At 36.1% G+C, this 16325-nt stretch overlaps 1 protein-coding gene and 1 long non-coding RNA gene across 5 annotated transcripts in view; one reads left to right on the top strand and one right to left on the bottom strand.

The window, feature by feature from the left end:
• Positions 1 to 9382: 9382 nt before the first annotated feature.
• The window catches only part of HHIP (hedgehog interacting protein), a 92300-nt gene continuing 85357 nt past the window's right edge, over positions 9383 to 16325 (bottom strand). The window contains exons 13-14 of one of the 3 annotated variants that reach the window (XM_019662061.1): positions 15888 to 16012; positions 9383 to 15062 (exon numbers count right to left, since the gene is read on the bottom strand). In XM_019662061.1, the coding sequence (XP_019517606.1) occupies positions 15048 to 15062; positions 15888 to 16012 (140 nt within the window). In that variant the 3' untranslated portion in view covers positions 9383 to 15047. Of the gene's footprint in view, positions 16013 to 16325 lie in introns of all 3 variants that reach the window. The other 2 variants (XM_019662059.1, XM_019662058.1) reach the window with 2 other exon arrangements.
• The window catches only part of LOC109393120 (uncharacterized), a 69347-nt gene continuing 64368 nt past the window's right edge, over positions 11347 to 16325 (top strand). The window contains exon 1 of one of the 2 annotated variants that reach the window (XR_002126185.1): positions 11347 to 11423. This is a non-coding gene — a long non-coding RNA (uncharacterized LOC109393120). The remainder of the gene's footprint in view (positions 11424 to 16325) is intronic. The other variant, XR_002126184.1, reaches the window with a different exon arrangement.

Consider the following 16325-nt stretch of genomic DNA (forward strand, 5'->3'; position numbering starts at 1 on the left):
TATACTTTATGTTCAGAGCAGAAAATACCAGACTGTCATTTGCCCAGGCTACCTGCCTGCAAATTAACTTTTCTGAATCTGAGTATGTATTGTGTTGCATTTGCTTCTACTTCTAGTGAAGTAGCCCATAAATACAATAAGGAAAAGAACAGAAAAATCTTGAACTGGAGTTCAATGGACAGACCGACCAAAGAGACTGAGATCAGGAGTTTGGTGACACTAATGGTGATGGAGAGAAGATGTTGTTTGGCTGGCCCAGGTGTCCAGTAAGGCCTGGATGTGGGATATGAGAATAGCGGGGAATCTTAACAATGGTCAGGGTAACAAGTGGTGATCATTTGTTTAATGGACTAGGTGAAAACCTCACCTGGAATCTTCACTGTGATATGAGGTCTCACCCTTCTCTCTTGGCCCAGGCCCCAAACACAGTCTTAAATAAATAACCAAAGTGGATTGGATTTAGCTGAAAATTTTTTTGCCAGATACTTGTATGTACTTTTAGACATGAATAGTGTCATCTTTGTTGTGTGAATATTGTTTCTCCTCCCACATTCTCAACATTTTGAGAATGAAGAACCTGCCTTATACCCAACTTTGTTTTCCCAACAAGGCCTGGGCTAGTCTTCAGTAGTTATTTATCAATTGATTGGTGGATTGTTGTAAGTGTTATTAACACTATCCTGTGATGAAATCAGTGTTTACTGGGCCCAATGTCAGGTTTTATTGTGTAAATGAAAAGAGAAAGTATGTAGAAAGGAAACTGCCAAATTTATTCTTCTCTTCCTCCTTCTGTTCCCTCCCTGTTTTTTTTCTTTCTCTCCTCTTTTTTTATTGCTTTCCCTTCTTTCCCTCTTCCTTTTCTTCCTTTTTCTTCCTCCTTCCCTCCCTCCTTCCCTCCCTCCCATCTTCCTTCTTTCATTTCCACTCATTAAGAAATGTAGGGCTGGGTTTATTTTATTTTTGCTTTTTTTCCCAAACTCTGGTAGTCACACTTCCCTTTCTCCCTTTACATTTGTGGTAAGTACAGTATATTGATATGATTTTTTTTTGAAATGCAGTATTATAGAAGGAATCAATTAGGGAAGCACATTAATATGAGATCCTAAGTCAAAACAAGTGGAAGTGAAATATTTTAAAACAAGCCTCGAAAGCCAACAGAAACAAATAATTTGTTAAAATGAAACAAGGAAGTATAAAGGCCAGTCTTCACATACATCCATGGTGGGAGGGGAATTGAAAGTAGGCAAAAATAAATTTGAGTTCAAGTCCAGAATGACATCACAATGCTTTGTGAGATTAATGCAATAGACCCTCCATATGATTTCTGTGTTTGATATTGTGCAGGCCTTTGAAAAACCCTGTGGACTTTGTTTTTACCAAAGTTGGTAACAAAGTGAGTCCCATTAGATAATGAGCGAACTTCTCAACAAAGCATGACTACATTAGAGTGTATTAAACTCATCATCAGAAGCAAATGTTTGAAAACAAGATGAGAATAAATATTATCATTAACTTGGCAGTCACGTGGGAGGCAACACAAATACCTAGAAATTTGGAGTAATTAAGTCATAATCTTAATTACTTTAAAAAAATGGATTGACAACATTAAATAAATTCCAAGTCCCCCTTCTCCTTTTTTCCTTACTGAAAACAACCAATGTTGTCCATTATGCCAAATAGATACTGGGTCAGTGTGGTTCATCAAACATCTAATGAATTGTATTCCTGTCCAAGAAATACTATTTTCAAAGCACTTTTGCTGTATCTCTTTTGATGTTGGCAAAAATGTGGCCATTATCCATATATCCAGTTTATCAAATATGGAGTAAGTATGATGGTTTCTTTCAAATGTTAGCCTTCCAGTGTCTCTTTAATATGAATTGGAAAGACCACTGATCAGTGACTGCTGACATTCTGATGCAGTTTCCACTGCTGGTCCAGTGATCCCACCACCATGCCATTCTCTAGTCCAAATTATCTTGGGCCTTGAACTACTAACACAGATTCATTTATATAGTTATCATTACTTGACTGATATCTGGTTGGAATAGTACATGACCTTACCTTACACTCTGAGGTTGAGAGAATAGAAGAACTGCTGTCCTGACCCACCTGCCCTCGTCCTCTCTTGCTGAGGCATGCTCCCTAGGAGAATGCTTGTTCTCTTCTCAACCATCCTTAAAATTCGGATGTATTTCAGCTTCAGTCTCCATTTTCCTTTTTGCCCATGTCCATCGGAGAAAGAAGGCAACATGTAGCTTAAGTCTGCAATTCCTTATTCTAACAATCTGGAGGTTGCTTTTGAAAGAATTAGGGTGATAAGTAGAATTGTCTAAAATTTTGCTGCCCAAAGAGGGGTCTGTGTGGCAGGGACATTGAAAATGCCGAGGAGCTGATCAGAAATGTCAACTTCCACTCCATACCTGGTGAATCATAAGCTGCTTTTCACAAGATCCCCAGGTAACTGGTACGGAAAGACACTGACGATTGAGAAGCACTGGCCTAAAAGACAGAGTGCTAATGAATAGAGCCGGGGACTGGGCACCAGGGTCAGACACAGCATCTGAGGTTGACGAAGTGACCATGTCTTTTCCGAGGCTTGGTGTTCTGGAAGTTTGGTTGGCGACGTACTGCTGTTCAAGGTTTTTAGCACTAGAGGGTGACTCTGGGCTTTATAGCTATGTGAGCAAGGCCTCTCTCCAGGAAACAAATGGGCATCTTAAAATGATATACTACTGAACTCTTTGGGGGTCTGTCATGTCAGATTTACTCTTGTTACCAAATAATGACGGCCATTCATTTAGCAGGAACTGTGTGCCAAGCACTGTGCCAGGCCCCGTGCATGAATGGCCTCATTGAATCCTCAGAGGTGCCATTATTGCCTTACTTCAAAGATGAAGAAACCGGGCTCTGGGAGGTCAGGAAATATGTTTATGGTCACACAGCTGAGAAGTGACAAGAAGTGATGGAGCATGGATTGGGCTGGCCTGTGGCTGGGAGCCTGGGCTCTGATCTCCCACACGGCACCGCCTCCTCTTAGCTTCTCCCAGCAGCCCCAGGGCAGGCATAATGAAGTAAACAACTGTGACTCTGTTAAACAATTAAAAGAGAAGAACAAAGAATTAAGTTAAAATTCTGCACACTTTTAATGCACTTTCTTCTGTGAGGCGGGAGAGCACAGAGGTTACATGTACAGGCTTGAGAGTTTTCTGTCAGCTACGGGAGTCACTAGCCTGGTGTGGCGATTGGACGCTGAAGAACGGAATGTTTAATTTGCTTAATTCTAATTAGTTTATTTTTAAAACTGATACTTGAATCAGTTATTGGAAAACCTTTAAGAATGTTTGGAACAACTTGGGTATGTGAATCTACTTTTTCAGCTGTCAAGTATTTTGATGAAAATTTCCTGTCTGAATTAAGATAGGCTGCAAGTATGGAACACACACTGGTTTTCAAAGACTTAGTATAAAAAAAGAATGTAAAACATTTCATTAATGATTTATATATTGATTACATGTTGAAACGATCATATTCTGGGTACCGGGAGTCATATAAAGTATACTATTAAAATTACTTCCACCTGTTCCTTTTTATTTTTTTAATGTGGCTACTAGAAAATTTAAAATGATACACGTGGTTCACATAATATTTCTGTTGGACCATGGGGCTCCAGAGACAGATTGTTGAGTTCAAACCCTCATTCTACCATTTAATAGCCGTGGGATTCGGTGTCCTTCCATTTTCCCCTCCTTTGTAAAATGCTGTAGGAGTACCTATCAGATAATAAGCAAACTTACTCACATGGTTTTTGAGAAGGTTAAATGAGTTAGTATTTGTCAAGTGCTCCTTAGATGCCAGTTTTCTATTAGGTGCCAGTTCTGCTCCCACCTTGTAAGCAGAAGCACTGAATGCCTTTGTTCTGAACTGTCTTTTCAAGGATACTTGTATAGCAAACAACCTTGGAAGAAAACAGAGGTGGCTTCTCCCTCTAATGCAAAGATCAGGTAGATTTGCCTACTGTCCATTATAAGAGATTTGATATCCTGAAGCTCAAAGTTCCTCTTCTACAACTCAACCCACTGTGTGTGCAAGTATGACCTGGCCCTTTTCATGTTACCTTGTGGGAATTGGGCCTCAGAGAACTGTTTTTGGTAATGGCGATTGCTGTGAGTAATAAACTGTCATTTGTCTCTGCCCTGAAGTCTTGTGTCTTCTGCCAGCATCCATGAAATCATGGCAGGCTAACTTGTTAGCTTCTAATTAAGAGTGAAATCTTAGACCCTTCACAGTTTTTGATGGTACTTAGAAGAGACCTGGCACAGAGTACCATGTAAGTGTTAGATGTTATTACTATTATCCCCACTTATCTCCATTTGGTTTAGCTGAATCTCTACTGTCTTATGGCTTTTGTGTCAACCTCCATTTAGGGAAAGACCCTTTCTTCCCTCTTTCCTTGGACCTCTGACTTCCCCTCAGCTATGCCTTGTTGCTTATGCCTCATGGTTACTTCAGGTTGCATGTGGTGAAATTGTTAGACAGACTAATGGATTTGGTTTTCTCTCTCTAAATATTGGTTTTTTATTGCTCCAAAACTCTTCTCTTCCAGAACAATTTTATAGAACTATATATAAGGGCACATAGTGGCATTCTCATGCCCCTGGTTCCTCTATCTGTACTTTCTGTAGTACAGAGGAGTGTTTGGCACATGACAAGTGTTAGCTACCGTCACTTCTATCCACCAACAACTCTGTGCATATAGTACCACTTCTTTACTTGTTTACATTCAGAGATGTGTATAGACATTATCATAGTGCATAATTTCCATGCATGCATATTGGATTTTGACTGTACTATAAAACTATACCTAGAGTTAAAAATTTCATTGGTTTTGGTCAGAAACCAATGTAAAAAAATTCAGAGCAAAGAATATGTATAGTATACTATTTGGAATAAGCTACAGGATCAAAATGAGACAAAGTTAAAGGGAACGTGAAATTCTTCAGTGTGAATTACATATAAGGGACTTTCAAACACAGACATCACCAAAACATTTTAACTGAACTGTCTGAATTACCTTTAACTCTGATTTTTGAAGTAGCTAATATGAAAAGACACTCTCTTTTTATATAGGCAACTTAAATTTAAATTTAATTAAAATTAAATAAAATTAAACATTCAGTTCCTCAGTCACACCAGTCACATTTCAAGTGCTCGCTAACCATATGTGGCTAGTGGCCACTGTACTGGACAGTGTACATGGAGTACATTTCCATCATCACAGAAAGTTCTATGGGCATCTGTGCTCTGAAAAAATACATAAATGCTTGAGTCAGATAATGAATATTGTTCTTTAGTGAATAACACTGACAGTTGCTTCCAAGGCATTTTGATATCATTCTAGATGTGTTTACAACTTTAAATAGCATGATTATATCTTGGTGTTAAGATAAAAGTATAAAATGTTATTTCTGAAAAGTCAGTATAACACAGGAGTTCATTTTCTGTTTTCGAGGTATAAAGCTTTGTTTAAATATATTTATTCACAGTGATAGTTCCTTTTTAAATTTTTTTCTCTTGATAGGAGTCTTTCACAGATTTTTTTATTATTGTTAATACTACACAGCTTTGAACAAGCATATATTTTCTTTTATGGTACATATTGCTTTAGCAACCCAGTTTAGTTTGAGCATATAGATGCATTCCAACATACATGAACTTGTTTGGTGATTATGATGCGTTTGCTGAACATAAAAACAGCAGCTGTAGTAACAACAGCAAGTAGCCCCCGCCTCATGACAATGACGACCCCATGCACAAAGAGTTACTCTGTGTTGTGTCTATTCTACTCAACTAAGCACAAGCCTGGAATTAAGACACAGGACATATCATTGTTTGCTTCCTGGAGGCAGGAGGCCATGTTTCTATCAAGTGTTTTCCAGTATTATTAGTCTGTCCTTGAAGGTAAAACAGCCTATAAACCATGCTTTAGATCCTTGTTCTTCAAAGTGTGGCCCACGTACCAGCAGCATTGGCATCAGCTGGGAGTTTATTAGGGCTATGGAGTCTGAGCCCCACCCCAGACCTACTGAATCAGAATCTGTATTTAGCAAAGTCCCCAGGTGACTTGGAGTTTGCACACTGAAGTTTGAGAAGCACTGCTTTAGACAATAAAAATGAGACCTTAGTAAGTCTGATGCCATTTCTGGGGCATGGTGTTATGGGTTGAATTGTGTCTCCCCTTAAATTCCTGTTCGAATCCTAACCCCCAGCACCTCAGAGTGTGTCCTTATTTGGAGATAAAGCCCTTACAGGGGTAATCAAGTTAACATGAGGTCATTAGGGTGGGCTCAAATCCAGTATGACCAGTGTCCATATGAAAAGGGGAAATTTGGACTCAGACATGTATGGCAGGGAGGCTATGTGAAGACATCAGATGAAGACAGCCATTTCCAAACCAAGGAGAGAAGCCTGGAACAGACGCTCCCTCCCAGCCCTCAGAAGGAAGCAAGTGTGCTGACACCTTGATTTCAGACTTGTAGCCTCTAGAGCTGGGAGACAACAAATTTCTGTTATTTAAGCCACTCAGTCGATGGTACTGTGAGAGCAGCCCTGGCAGACATGTGCTTACACTTTCTTCTGTATCACGAATTACCTACCTTTTAGATGATGTCTTCCAAGCATTTATGCCCTATATCTGCCTTGAATATGGAATCTATCTGTCAGTAAGACTGTTCTGTCTAATTATTTAGCCACCACAAATTAATGAAAAGGAATAGTTGATGGACTCCTATCTGAGACTTGCAATTTCAAATCTGCACCCACATGGATCCTGGGATTAGCAATATCTAATAACAATACCTGTTAATGCTGGAAGGAGCCTAAGTCTCATTTAATACACAAGGAAACTGAGTCCTCGTGCAGGGAAGGAGTTACCCAATACCACCTGGTTAATCATGAGGAGACACAAATCCAGGATTTGCATCTCACAGCCCTGGCTTAAAGCTCCTGAGCACACCTGGCATGCATGGCTTTGGTAGCTGGAGATCACAGAACAGTGTCTATGATAATCTAAATTGCTCTACATGAAACACATGGATTTTGCATCAAGTCGGTTTAATTATAAAGTTATAAATATGTCAGAGGGATCTGATGACATCTTATTAAATTGCAGGAGTGAGCTCAAGTAGTTTCTGATGTGGGCTTAGTCCCAAGAAGAGTGAGTTTTATAGTCAGGACCTACCCAAGTTTCTCCCTCCCACTCCCTACCCCATCCTTTCCCCTCTTGACTTTCTATTTGTTTGAATCATAGAAAATATTGTATAGAAATCAAACAAATCAAGTTATGAAAATGCAGAAGAAATATTTCATCCAAGTTGGGTTTTTTACTTTTATCTTTTCATTCCTTTGAATGATAGTAGGATTTAATCTCCAGAGAGATCTTTTTGGAATTTCAAATTAAAACAACAACAACTATATGTATTTTTTTTCTGATCAGATACTAAGTGTGGCTGCTATTTTACATTGTACTTCCATTGGAAATAATACACTAGTCTAAAAAATTCTTTTAAAAAAAGTGAGTGTAAAGAACAAGTTCATAGAATTATCTCTCACATTAGCTTCTCAGGCTCCTAGGCAAACTGGAAGCTGATAGTTTTAATAGTACAAATGTGAGTTATGAAAATTCTTAGTGACGACTGTGGGAATAATGGCGTTTTCCCCTGGTAGCTGCCTAAATAATTTAAGGGTTAAGTATCAGGTTTGGAGATAGGATCCCTCTGACTACATCTTGCTGTGATCACATTGGGATTAAGGCAATGGTTTCTTAATGTGTTCTCCTAAAGACAATCTCATCATGTCCTTTTGTAATTCTACCATGTTATCTCTTTTATCATCTGTGTCATATATATATATATATATATATATATATATATATATATATATTTTTTTTTAATGGAGGGAACCAATTATACTGGTGATAGAGCTGAGAAGCCAATCAAGGGACAGTGAGGGAACCCAGTTTAGCAACAGCAAGAACCCACTTCCATCTCTAGGCTATTATGTACATATTATTATTATTATTTTCTTTATGGCTGCTCTAGATCTGTCAGGGATTTTTTCCCCTCTTTTTTTTTCTTCATCTTTTTTTGTTCTTATCTGGTTTTTTGTTTGTTTGTTTGTTTTTGTCTGTCAGGGATTTTAAAAGTAGGAAATACGCCCTTGGAAGATTTGTAATCTGGTTGGAGAGACTAGACATGCGCAGGAAACCAAGAGCATGATTAAGGACTAAACCACTGGGAGGGCAGTGCCTAAGGGAGAGACAACCCTGCTGCTTCCTGGGCCACTGTGGAATTAGTTAAAGGACACTTGTCATGGTGTCACTTTGCCTAACAAGGCTTCTAGAGAGTAACCTGAATGAGGAACTCTGTCTGTAACACATTTATTTTCTTAGAAATAAACATCTCTTATAGAAAAACAGCTTTTCCTCTCAATGAGTCAAAGAGATGTATTTATTCAGAAAGAAATGAGACCTAGATGAAAGCGTTTGTTCTTCTAAATATTGGCAGATTTAATATTCATGTTCAAATAGTGTATCTCACCTTATGTAAATACTCTTGATAGGGTTAACTGCAAACAAAATGGCGAGGTCAACAAAGTTTGTGGGTATCTGCAATCCCCTTTTTTCATGCCCTTCCCCTCCTAGATTCTTCTGCCCTTCAGTTTGGGCACTCAGTACTCTCACTTGCTGTTTTATATTCTTCACTTATAATTCTTACTTACTTGAAAGAATCAGAAATAGGTCATTTACAATTTAGAATAACTTGAAATCAATATAACCTGCTATAGCTGTCTAATATATCTAAACAATTGAAACTGACCCTTAACATTGGCATATATTTTGGGGAGTAAAATTTTAAAATTAGAACATGAAAAATGACAAAAGGCAAGAACATTTTGAAGAAGTAGTTTGGGTAAGAATATCTAAAAATTAGTGTTCATATAATCAGTATGAATATTTAGGAAAAACTTTAAAATACTAAAATATGAAAGAATTTTAAAATAGCACATGTATATCAGGTCATAAGATAAAGTTTAATACATTTGCTCATGTTAAAGGACACAAAACACAGTCAATCTAACCAAATTTCAGGCATGCATTTACATAAATATATTAAATTAAGAAAAGAAATTGTACACTTAAACATCCTTTTCACCTAAAAAAATCATTAAATCCACAGATCAACAATAAAAACCAATTCTCTGCATTTACCACTTTAAGATACAATTGTTCTATTTTAAAGATAACACAAATACACTTGTTAGAATTTATATGCATTATACATATATTATATATTACATAGATAGTGTGTATACATATGTAGTGTTTGTACAGATAGATAAATATATATATACACATGGGTGTGTGCACACGTACAGATACACACAGATGTACTTTAGGCCATCTGTACTGGTATTGCTGGATTCTGATGTTGAGCTGAATTGGAGCTGGTTGGGTGTGATTAGTGTCTTTTGCTTCAAATGTGTTCATCATACCCATTGGGCTCACAACCCCCCACTGCAAATGTAAGGACGTTTACTGTGACCTTTTAAGGACCTTATAATGACTTTCTCACATAATCACACTAGGCACTTCAATAAATATTTGTTGAATTAATGAATGGATTGATGGCTGAATAATAGAAGATAGATCAAAGAGAAATGCGTATTATAATAACTTGGTTAAATAAGTCAGATTAATTCAAACTTGGATTCTCTGAGCCAATGACTTTGCATGTTACTTTTCATCTGAACATTTAGAGAAATCCCAACTAGTACATATATTAACTCTGCTCCCTTAAACGCGTTCCTGTTTTTATACTTGTTCACACAGCCTTCTGCCTCTTATGAACAGAAATTCAAGCAAGGATTGGTTCTGGTATCTTCTGTGAGTGAGGTTATGGGTAAATTGCCCTAATTGTCAACAACCTAAAGGAAAATCAACACTTAGGAAAACCAAAATGTGTTAGAAGAATGATAAAATTAACTATTCTTTAAAACTGGACAAAATTAATCATAGATAAAGCAAACAAAATAAGCATATTTCTCTTATGCTTATTATGATAATAATTCGATATTTTTTTCATTTTAATTAGATGGGTTTCTTTTAAATAATAGTCTTCTTTCACATATCCTAGGGACTCAAGCTCCAAAAATTCCATAGTACCTCAGTATCATTTATCTTGTTACTACATGGCTCTTGGTGAAATGCATGTCTAAAAATGTCCTATAAATATAATGAGATATGGGAAATATCTGACATCTGATAAGGTTGTCAATTAGATTTCTCAACAATAGTATTATGAATAAAATGTATTAATATATTAATAGTATTAAGCTCCACTATACATGAAATCTTACTTTATTTCGGGAAAGTCATGTCTCAGATTTTAAGGATATGAGATAAAGAAATATCCACATATATTTTGGATATAGACTATACCAAACCTGATCACTTGTTGTTCTTGTGAATGGAAGCTATTGGTTAGTTATTTTTTAGTTCAAAAGAAATGTATAAGAATTAGTTTCTAACTCTGAAGACAAAGCTTATATTTAGCCACTATGAATTTCCCATCACTGTTAATGTTCTGTTCTTTCTAAAAGTATTTTTAACTTAAAAATTATAATCGAGATAACTCATCACATATTTATGTTAATTTGCTTGTATATGTGTACATGTATTTTGACTGTAAGTAATACATCATCCACATATGCGAAAAAAATCCCGACTGAAACATGATGTCTAACTTTGTGATGTGTATGAGATGTAATCTTAAAATTCATGCTGATACTTTATTTATTTATTTATTTATTTATTTATTTGTTTGTTTATTTATTTGGTAAGCCATTGTATAATCTGGCTTTAAAAAAGCAATAATAGGTTAATAGGTTTTAGGCCTAGTTTTATGTTGATACAAGGGTCCCATATTTATTTTTTATTCTTTTAACCAATTTATATATGACCTATATAAAAGAAAGCAAGGTAAATGATGGATGTATCTTGGGTTCAGATTTACTGAAGAATTTAAGAAAAGTGCTAATCTGATAAATGAATAAATCTCTTTATAGCAGCTAGGGAAACTACAATTATGATTGAAAAGAAAACAGTACTACAATGCTCCATTTTGTTATCATGAATACCTTACTCTCCTAAACATTGATTTTAAGACAGTCTCCCAAACTTAAGAGATATATAAGAGAAAGAAGTTTGAAGTTTGCAAAGATTAGTGTTTGACAGGTTCTGTGGTCATGTTCTTAATATTTTTAATATCAAAATGCTTCTATTCTTAGGTTTCCCACCTCCTTTGACATCACATGAAGTATTGGAGATATGACTAATTCATGTTGGTGTGATGAAGACAAAGAAGGTAAGACAGCAAACATGTATTTCGTTTGGATAGTCTAAAGAGGAACGCTCTGAAAGTATTGCCTATTGCCAACATCCACAGTAGTAGGCCCACTACCTTCCTCGGGCAGTATAGAAATATGTACATTTTTTGGGCATGGCACTTTGGTCTGAGTTCTCTGCAAGTTCAAGTCTTATCTGAGATAGGGAAAGAAGACTCTAAAGCCTCCACTGAGGAACTACTTCTTATTTTTTTCTCATAGATATCGAATAACCTGTTTCAAAAAAGACTCCATAGAGATGGTTGTTGCTTGAATAGGAAATAGCTACTGACCTTCCCTGCTGTTAGCTTGCTCTCTCCTGGCGATATTTTCATGTCTTTCCTGTATCTATGCTGGAACACTAGCTGAAGAGGAGCATTTGGGCTGTTGGTCATTTATGGTTTTCGTTACTTCTTTCAATGATTCTAATAGATTGGACTGGTATGTTTGTATTTGTCTATCATTCTCCATGATATAGAGTCTGAGCAAATGTGACACCAAGAAAGGGTATTTTTCAGGAAAACAAAGAAAAGATAACCCTCAAAATCAATAGTAACCTACCCCAGGACATCTTCATCATGTATGTACTGAGGACATACATGTCTGTTTCGTTAAAAAAACAGTAGAAATACAGGCAAAGGGAGAGGTTAAAAGGTAGAAGGATATATGGGGTAGGGGGTAGGAGAGAGAGAGAGAGAGAGAGAGAGAGAGAGAGAGAGAGAGAGAGAGAGATCATAGGTAACATTATATAGAGATGCTGCGAAACTTGATTGAATATACAACTACAACTGTCTATTATATACCTTATCTTTCCTCTTAAGAATTTGAACTTGGTTCCTCTTTTATGTTTCAAAGCTGAGAAAGTTAGACTAATAGAAATTTAATTAATGTGTCCTTTAATAGACATTAGGTGTAGCATCTCACCTCATGTCTAACACCTAGTAGCCTTTGTTGTATAGTTTATGATTCAGAGATAAAAACAATATTAAAAAGAAATATATTAAAACTTGTTAGTACATTATTATGTAGTTGTTTCCAAAGAAATAAATATAGAAGTGCCTGCTCTGAAGTATGTAAATGACAAAGATAATGGTTTTCTATTTAGGTTGTGTGTATATGTTATATGTGTAGGTGTCTTTGCTGTTTCTTGATGGGACAGTCCATTAATCTGAGAAAACGTCTGAGTATTCTCTGTGATAAATAAAATATATATTTTACAGTAGCCACACTGAAACAAAATTCCAAGAAGAAAAGGTACAGATGAAAGCACTTTTTATCGCCACTCAAGTTTCTTAAATCTTCCCTTCTTTTCACTTTAATGATGTGCCAATTCAGTTTTCTTCTCATTACCCTATATAACTGGCAAGAAAACAAGGTTCTATTAACTAGGACAAGAGTTTGGCAGAAGCAGTGGTAGAAAGTTTTTTTTCCATCTCCTTACAACTACCATAACAGCATTTCACATTAAACTGACACCCAAATATTAAGCTCTAGAATGGACAAAGGTATTGCAATACACATTTTTCTAGTTCATGATTTTACCTTTATCTCACAGATCTGCATTCATATCAAGGACATTTTTCTTCCATTTTTACTCTGTGCTTTATGAACTGAGTAGATGTAGGTATTGCCATTCATGTGATGAGACATAACTTTTCCCTAGCTCATACTTTTTAACCAGTTCCTACCTGCCTCTCATCATGAATCATTTAAGACAATTCTCTAGCCACATATTTTAAAAATCCACTTGAGAGAGAAGTTCAAAAGATCTTTTGAAATGACCACTGAGTTTAAAATATGTAGCCATCAATTGGCCATTGCTATTTACGTCTCTCTTAAAAACAGAAATGACTCCAATGACTCTCCTTTCTTTGCTTGGGTATAATATCCATGGATCTTGCTATCTTCTTTATACAAGATTTTGGTCTTTTATTCTAATGACTCACAATAGAAAAGGCAGTGACACCTGGGATACATATGTTTTTCTAAGTCATTTGAAACTTTCACTTGGGAAAGGGACTGTATAAAAATCTGGGTCTCGTCAATTGAATATAGATAGTTTTAAATAGGAGAACTAATGGCAAGCTAACACCTTTTATTTTGGAAGAGATTAAGGCTGTAAGAAGAAACGCTGGATTTTTTAGATTTTGCCGTATATAGCAGTATCCTTGTTCTCAGTGAAACTATGAACTGGAGAATGTGTAATAAAACTGCACAATTTGACAGATTTAGACAGCTGGCTCCCTCACAAGAGGTTCACATTCTGTTAATGTCACCCACGCTGAATAAGGGACGATTAGATGGTAAGGTCCATTTACAAAAATGGTTGTCAAGACATTTTTTTTTTTAATTGTAAAACTTTCTGTGATGGAATTCAGTAAAAGGGCTATGAAGAGAAAGCAATGGAGACAAAAGACTGCTATTAACCTACAGATGCAGGCTACTGCAGGGTTCATTGCAAGATTTGTCACACTGTTGGGCCAATGAAGTGTTAGTGTGACTAGAAGGGACCACCCCTTTTCTGGGGTAAGAGGGCAATTTGGTCTCCATGCTCATTTAATCCTGAGACTTCTTTGAATGGACTGTCAATTGAATCTAAATTGTGCAAAATTATGCATGCACTTTTTAATGCAGGCTATTGTTCACTAAGCACTGAACCAAGATTTCTCAACCCATTTCCATTTGGCATGAGGTCACTTGAAACTTAAGTAATCATATATGGAAGACAAGAGCAGTGTACTTAACCAATCTTTCTACATTGTGGCTTCTATATAAATGCTCGCTGTGCTTTAATTGCAAATCCCCTGCTTTAAAACAATAGAGAAATACTAGTTACAAGATTTTATTCTTTTTAATTGAGGCTCGTATTCCTAAAAGTAAGGAGCAGGTTTGAAAAGTCAGCCTGTGCTGCATAATCTATACTACTCTCCACTTTAGATTCTGGGGGGAACAGATGTTTACAGAAGGACCACCTATAGTGGGTGTGCGTGTGTCATGGGTAGATGTTTTTTCAGTAGTGCAAGGAGGCCGTCTAATTTTGTTATAATCCAAATGTGGAGAGCTGGCCTTGAAAACCATTAAGAAAAATGTTTATCAGACTTTTTGCAGTTTTAAGTTAGAACATAGCATTTCTTTCAAAACCTGAACAGAACATTTACAGAAATTTATTCATACATTCACCAAAGAAAATTTTCATTGAGTCCTGAAGGAACATATACACGGAAAGTCATATTTGGCAAGAATTATTATATTAAAAATTTGTACAAGTGACAGCTTACATAGCCAAGATTTGTTAAAAAACGAGTGAGTTCTTCTCCAGTGAGGTTCGATTGAGTGTGCAATCTGCAACATTCTAATCACATATACTCTGACAGTCTTGCTATCATGAAAAGCACTTTACAAATGTTTAATGCTGGAATTTTATAAGGATTGGCTGTTTTCTTGCTTTTTCATCCGTCGTTAATGATTACATGTTGGCACAAGGATACATTGCTAGATTAGATCCACAGCACATTAAAGACTGTTTGCTTTCTCACTCCCCTTCTTTCCAATTAAGTTGGTGAAAAATGTAACTTTAGTATTTTACAGGACAGGGTAAAGGTGTTTCATCTAGGTGATGTCTATATTATAAAAATAAAATAAAAAATATAAATATGTAACACAAACCCAGTGCCTATTGTTAAATAAAATATACAATAAAAGCAGACCTTTTAGGAAGATTGGTTTTAGAAATATGCTGTTATGATTTAATTATAAAACACTTGAAAACAATCTTGATATTAAGCTAGGGTAACCAGATTTCTCTGTCAATAAAAAAGTAAGTGCATAACATTCTGTAATTGGATACATTGGTAAAAATGAAGATTACAATTTTGTATCAAGTTGCCCATTTAGAAATTCATCAGGGAGTTCTGAAACATTCTCACATTATAGTCCTTTAATATAAAAATATTGCCTTTTTTATTAGATCCATCAGATTGCACAGTAATGTTTCAAAACTCCATTAAAGTTGACTTTAGTTATTATAGACAGAAAATTCCTAGGAAGTCAAATAATCTCTTCTGGTGATATAAAAATTCCGTTATCAATTTACAATGGAATTTCTGTGTAAATTACTCCACACAAGGAAATATATATTTTTAAAACCCATCTGTTCCGTAACCATGCGTATAAGGGTTGTGAGTGTGTGTATGTGCGTATGTGAACAAACGTGCCAACATACACACACAGAATCTGCACATTTCTGGAAATTATTTTTAAATTAATAAAAGAAAATGAAATCACAGGAGTGTGTAGCAGGATAACAGTCTTTCTTTTTAATGACAGGATAAAAAATAAATGCCCATTGGAAAAGAATATTCAAACAGTCCCAGACACTATACAATGTAACTTGTTAGATCCAGCAAATAAGATGTCATGTCAATGATCTGATCAAGAATACCTGCCCTGGTCACTCTGCGGATGTTTCTGTCCACTTGTTCACATTGAGGACCAAGATATCCTTTTTTACAGAGGCATTTGTTTGGCCTAACACAGACACCTCCATGGCGACATGCTGGCTCACATTTTGCTGGGAGAAAAAAAAAAAAAGCAATAAAATCACACTCTCATTGTGTATGTCAGAAACAGCACAGAGTATGAGGCCAATAAATATTTGATGAGTAAGGGAAGGGAGGAAAAGGAGGAGGAACACAAAATGATCCAAAAAATAATAAAGATAAGAAGGGAAGAACACTTTCAGATCCACAGTAATTTGGGGGCCAGAACTCAGCAGCGCACGGGAGACATTTCCAGAGAAGCATAGATCATGGGAAACAATTTCAATCCCTTGCAGAACTGACTATTTCAAACGATTGTTTCAGTTCTTTCAAGTCTCGGCTCCA

Source organism: Hipposideros armiger, unplaced genomic scaffold (assembly GCF_001890085.2).
Source record: "Hipposideros armiger isolate ML-2016 unplaced genomic scaffold, ASM189008v1 scaffold_364, whole genome shotgun sequence".
Classification (NCBI taxonomy): domain Eukaryota; kingdom Metazoa; phylum Chordata; class Mammalia; order Chiroptera; family Hipposideridae; genus Hipposideros; species Hipposideros armiger.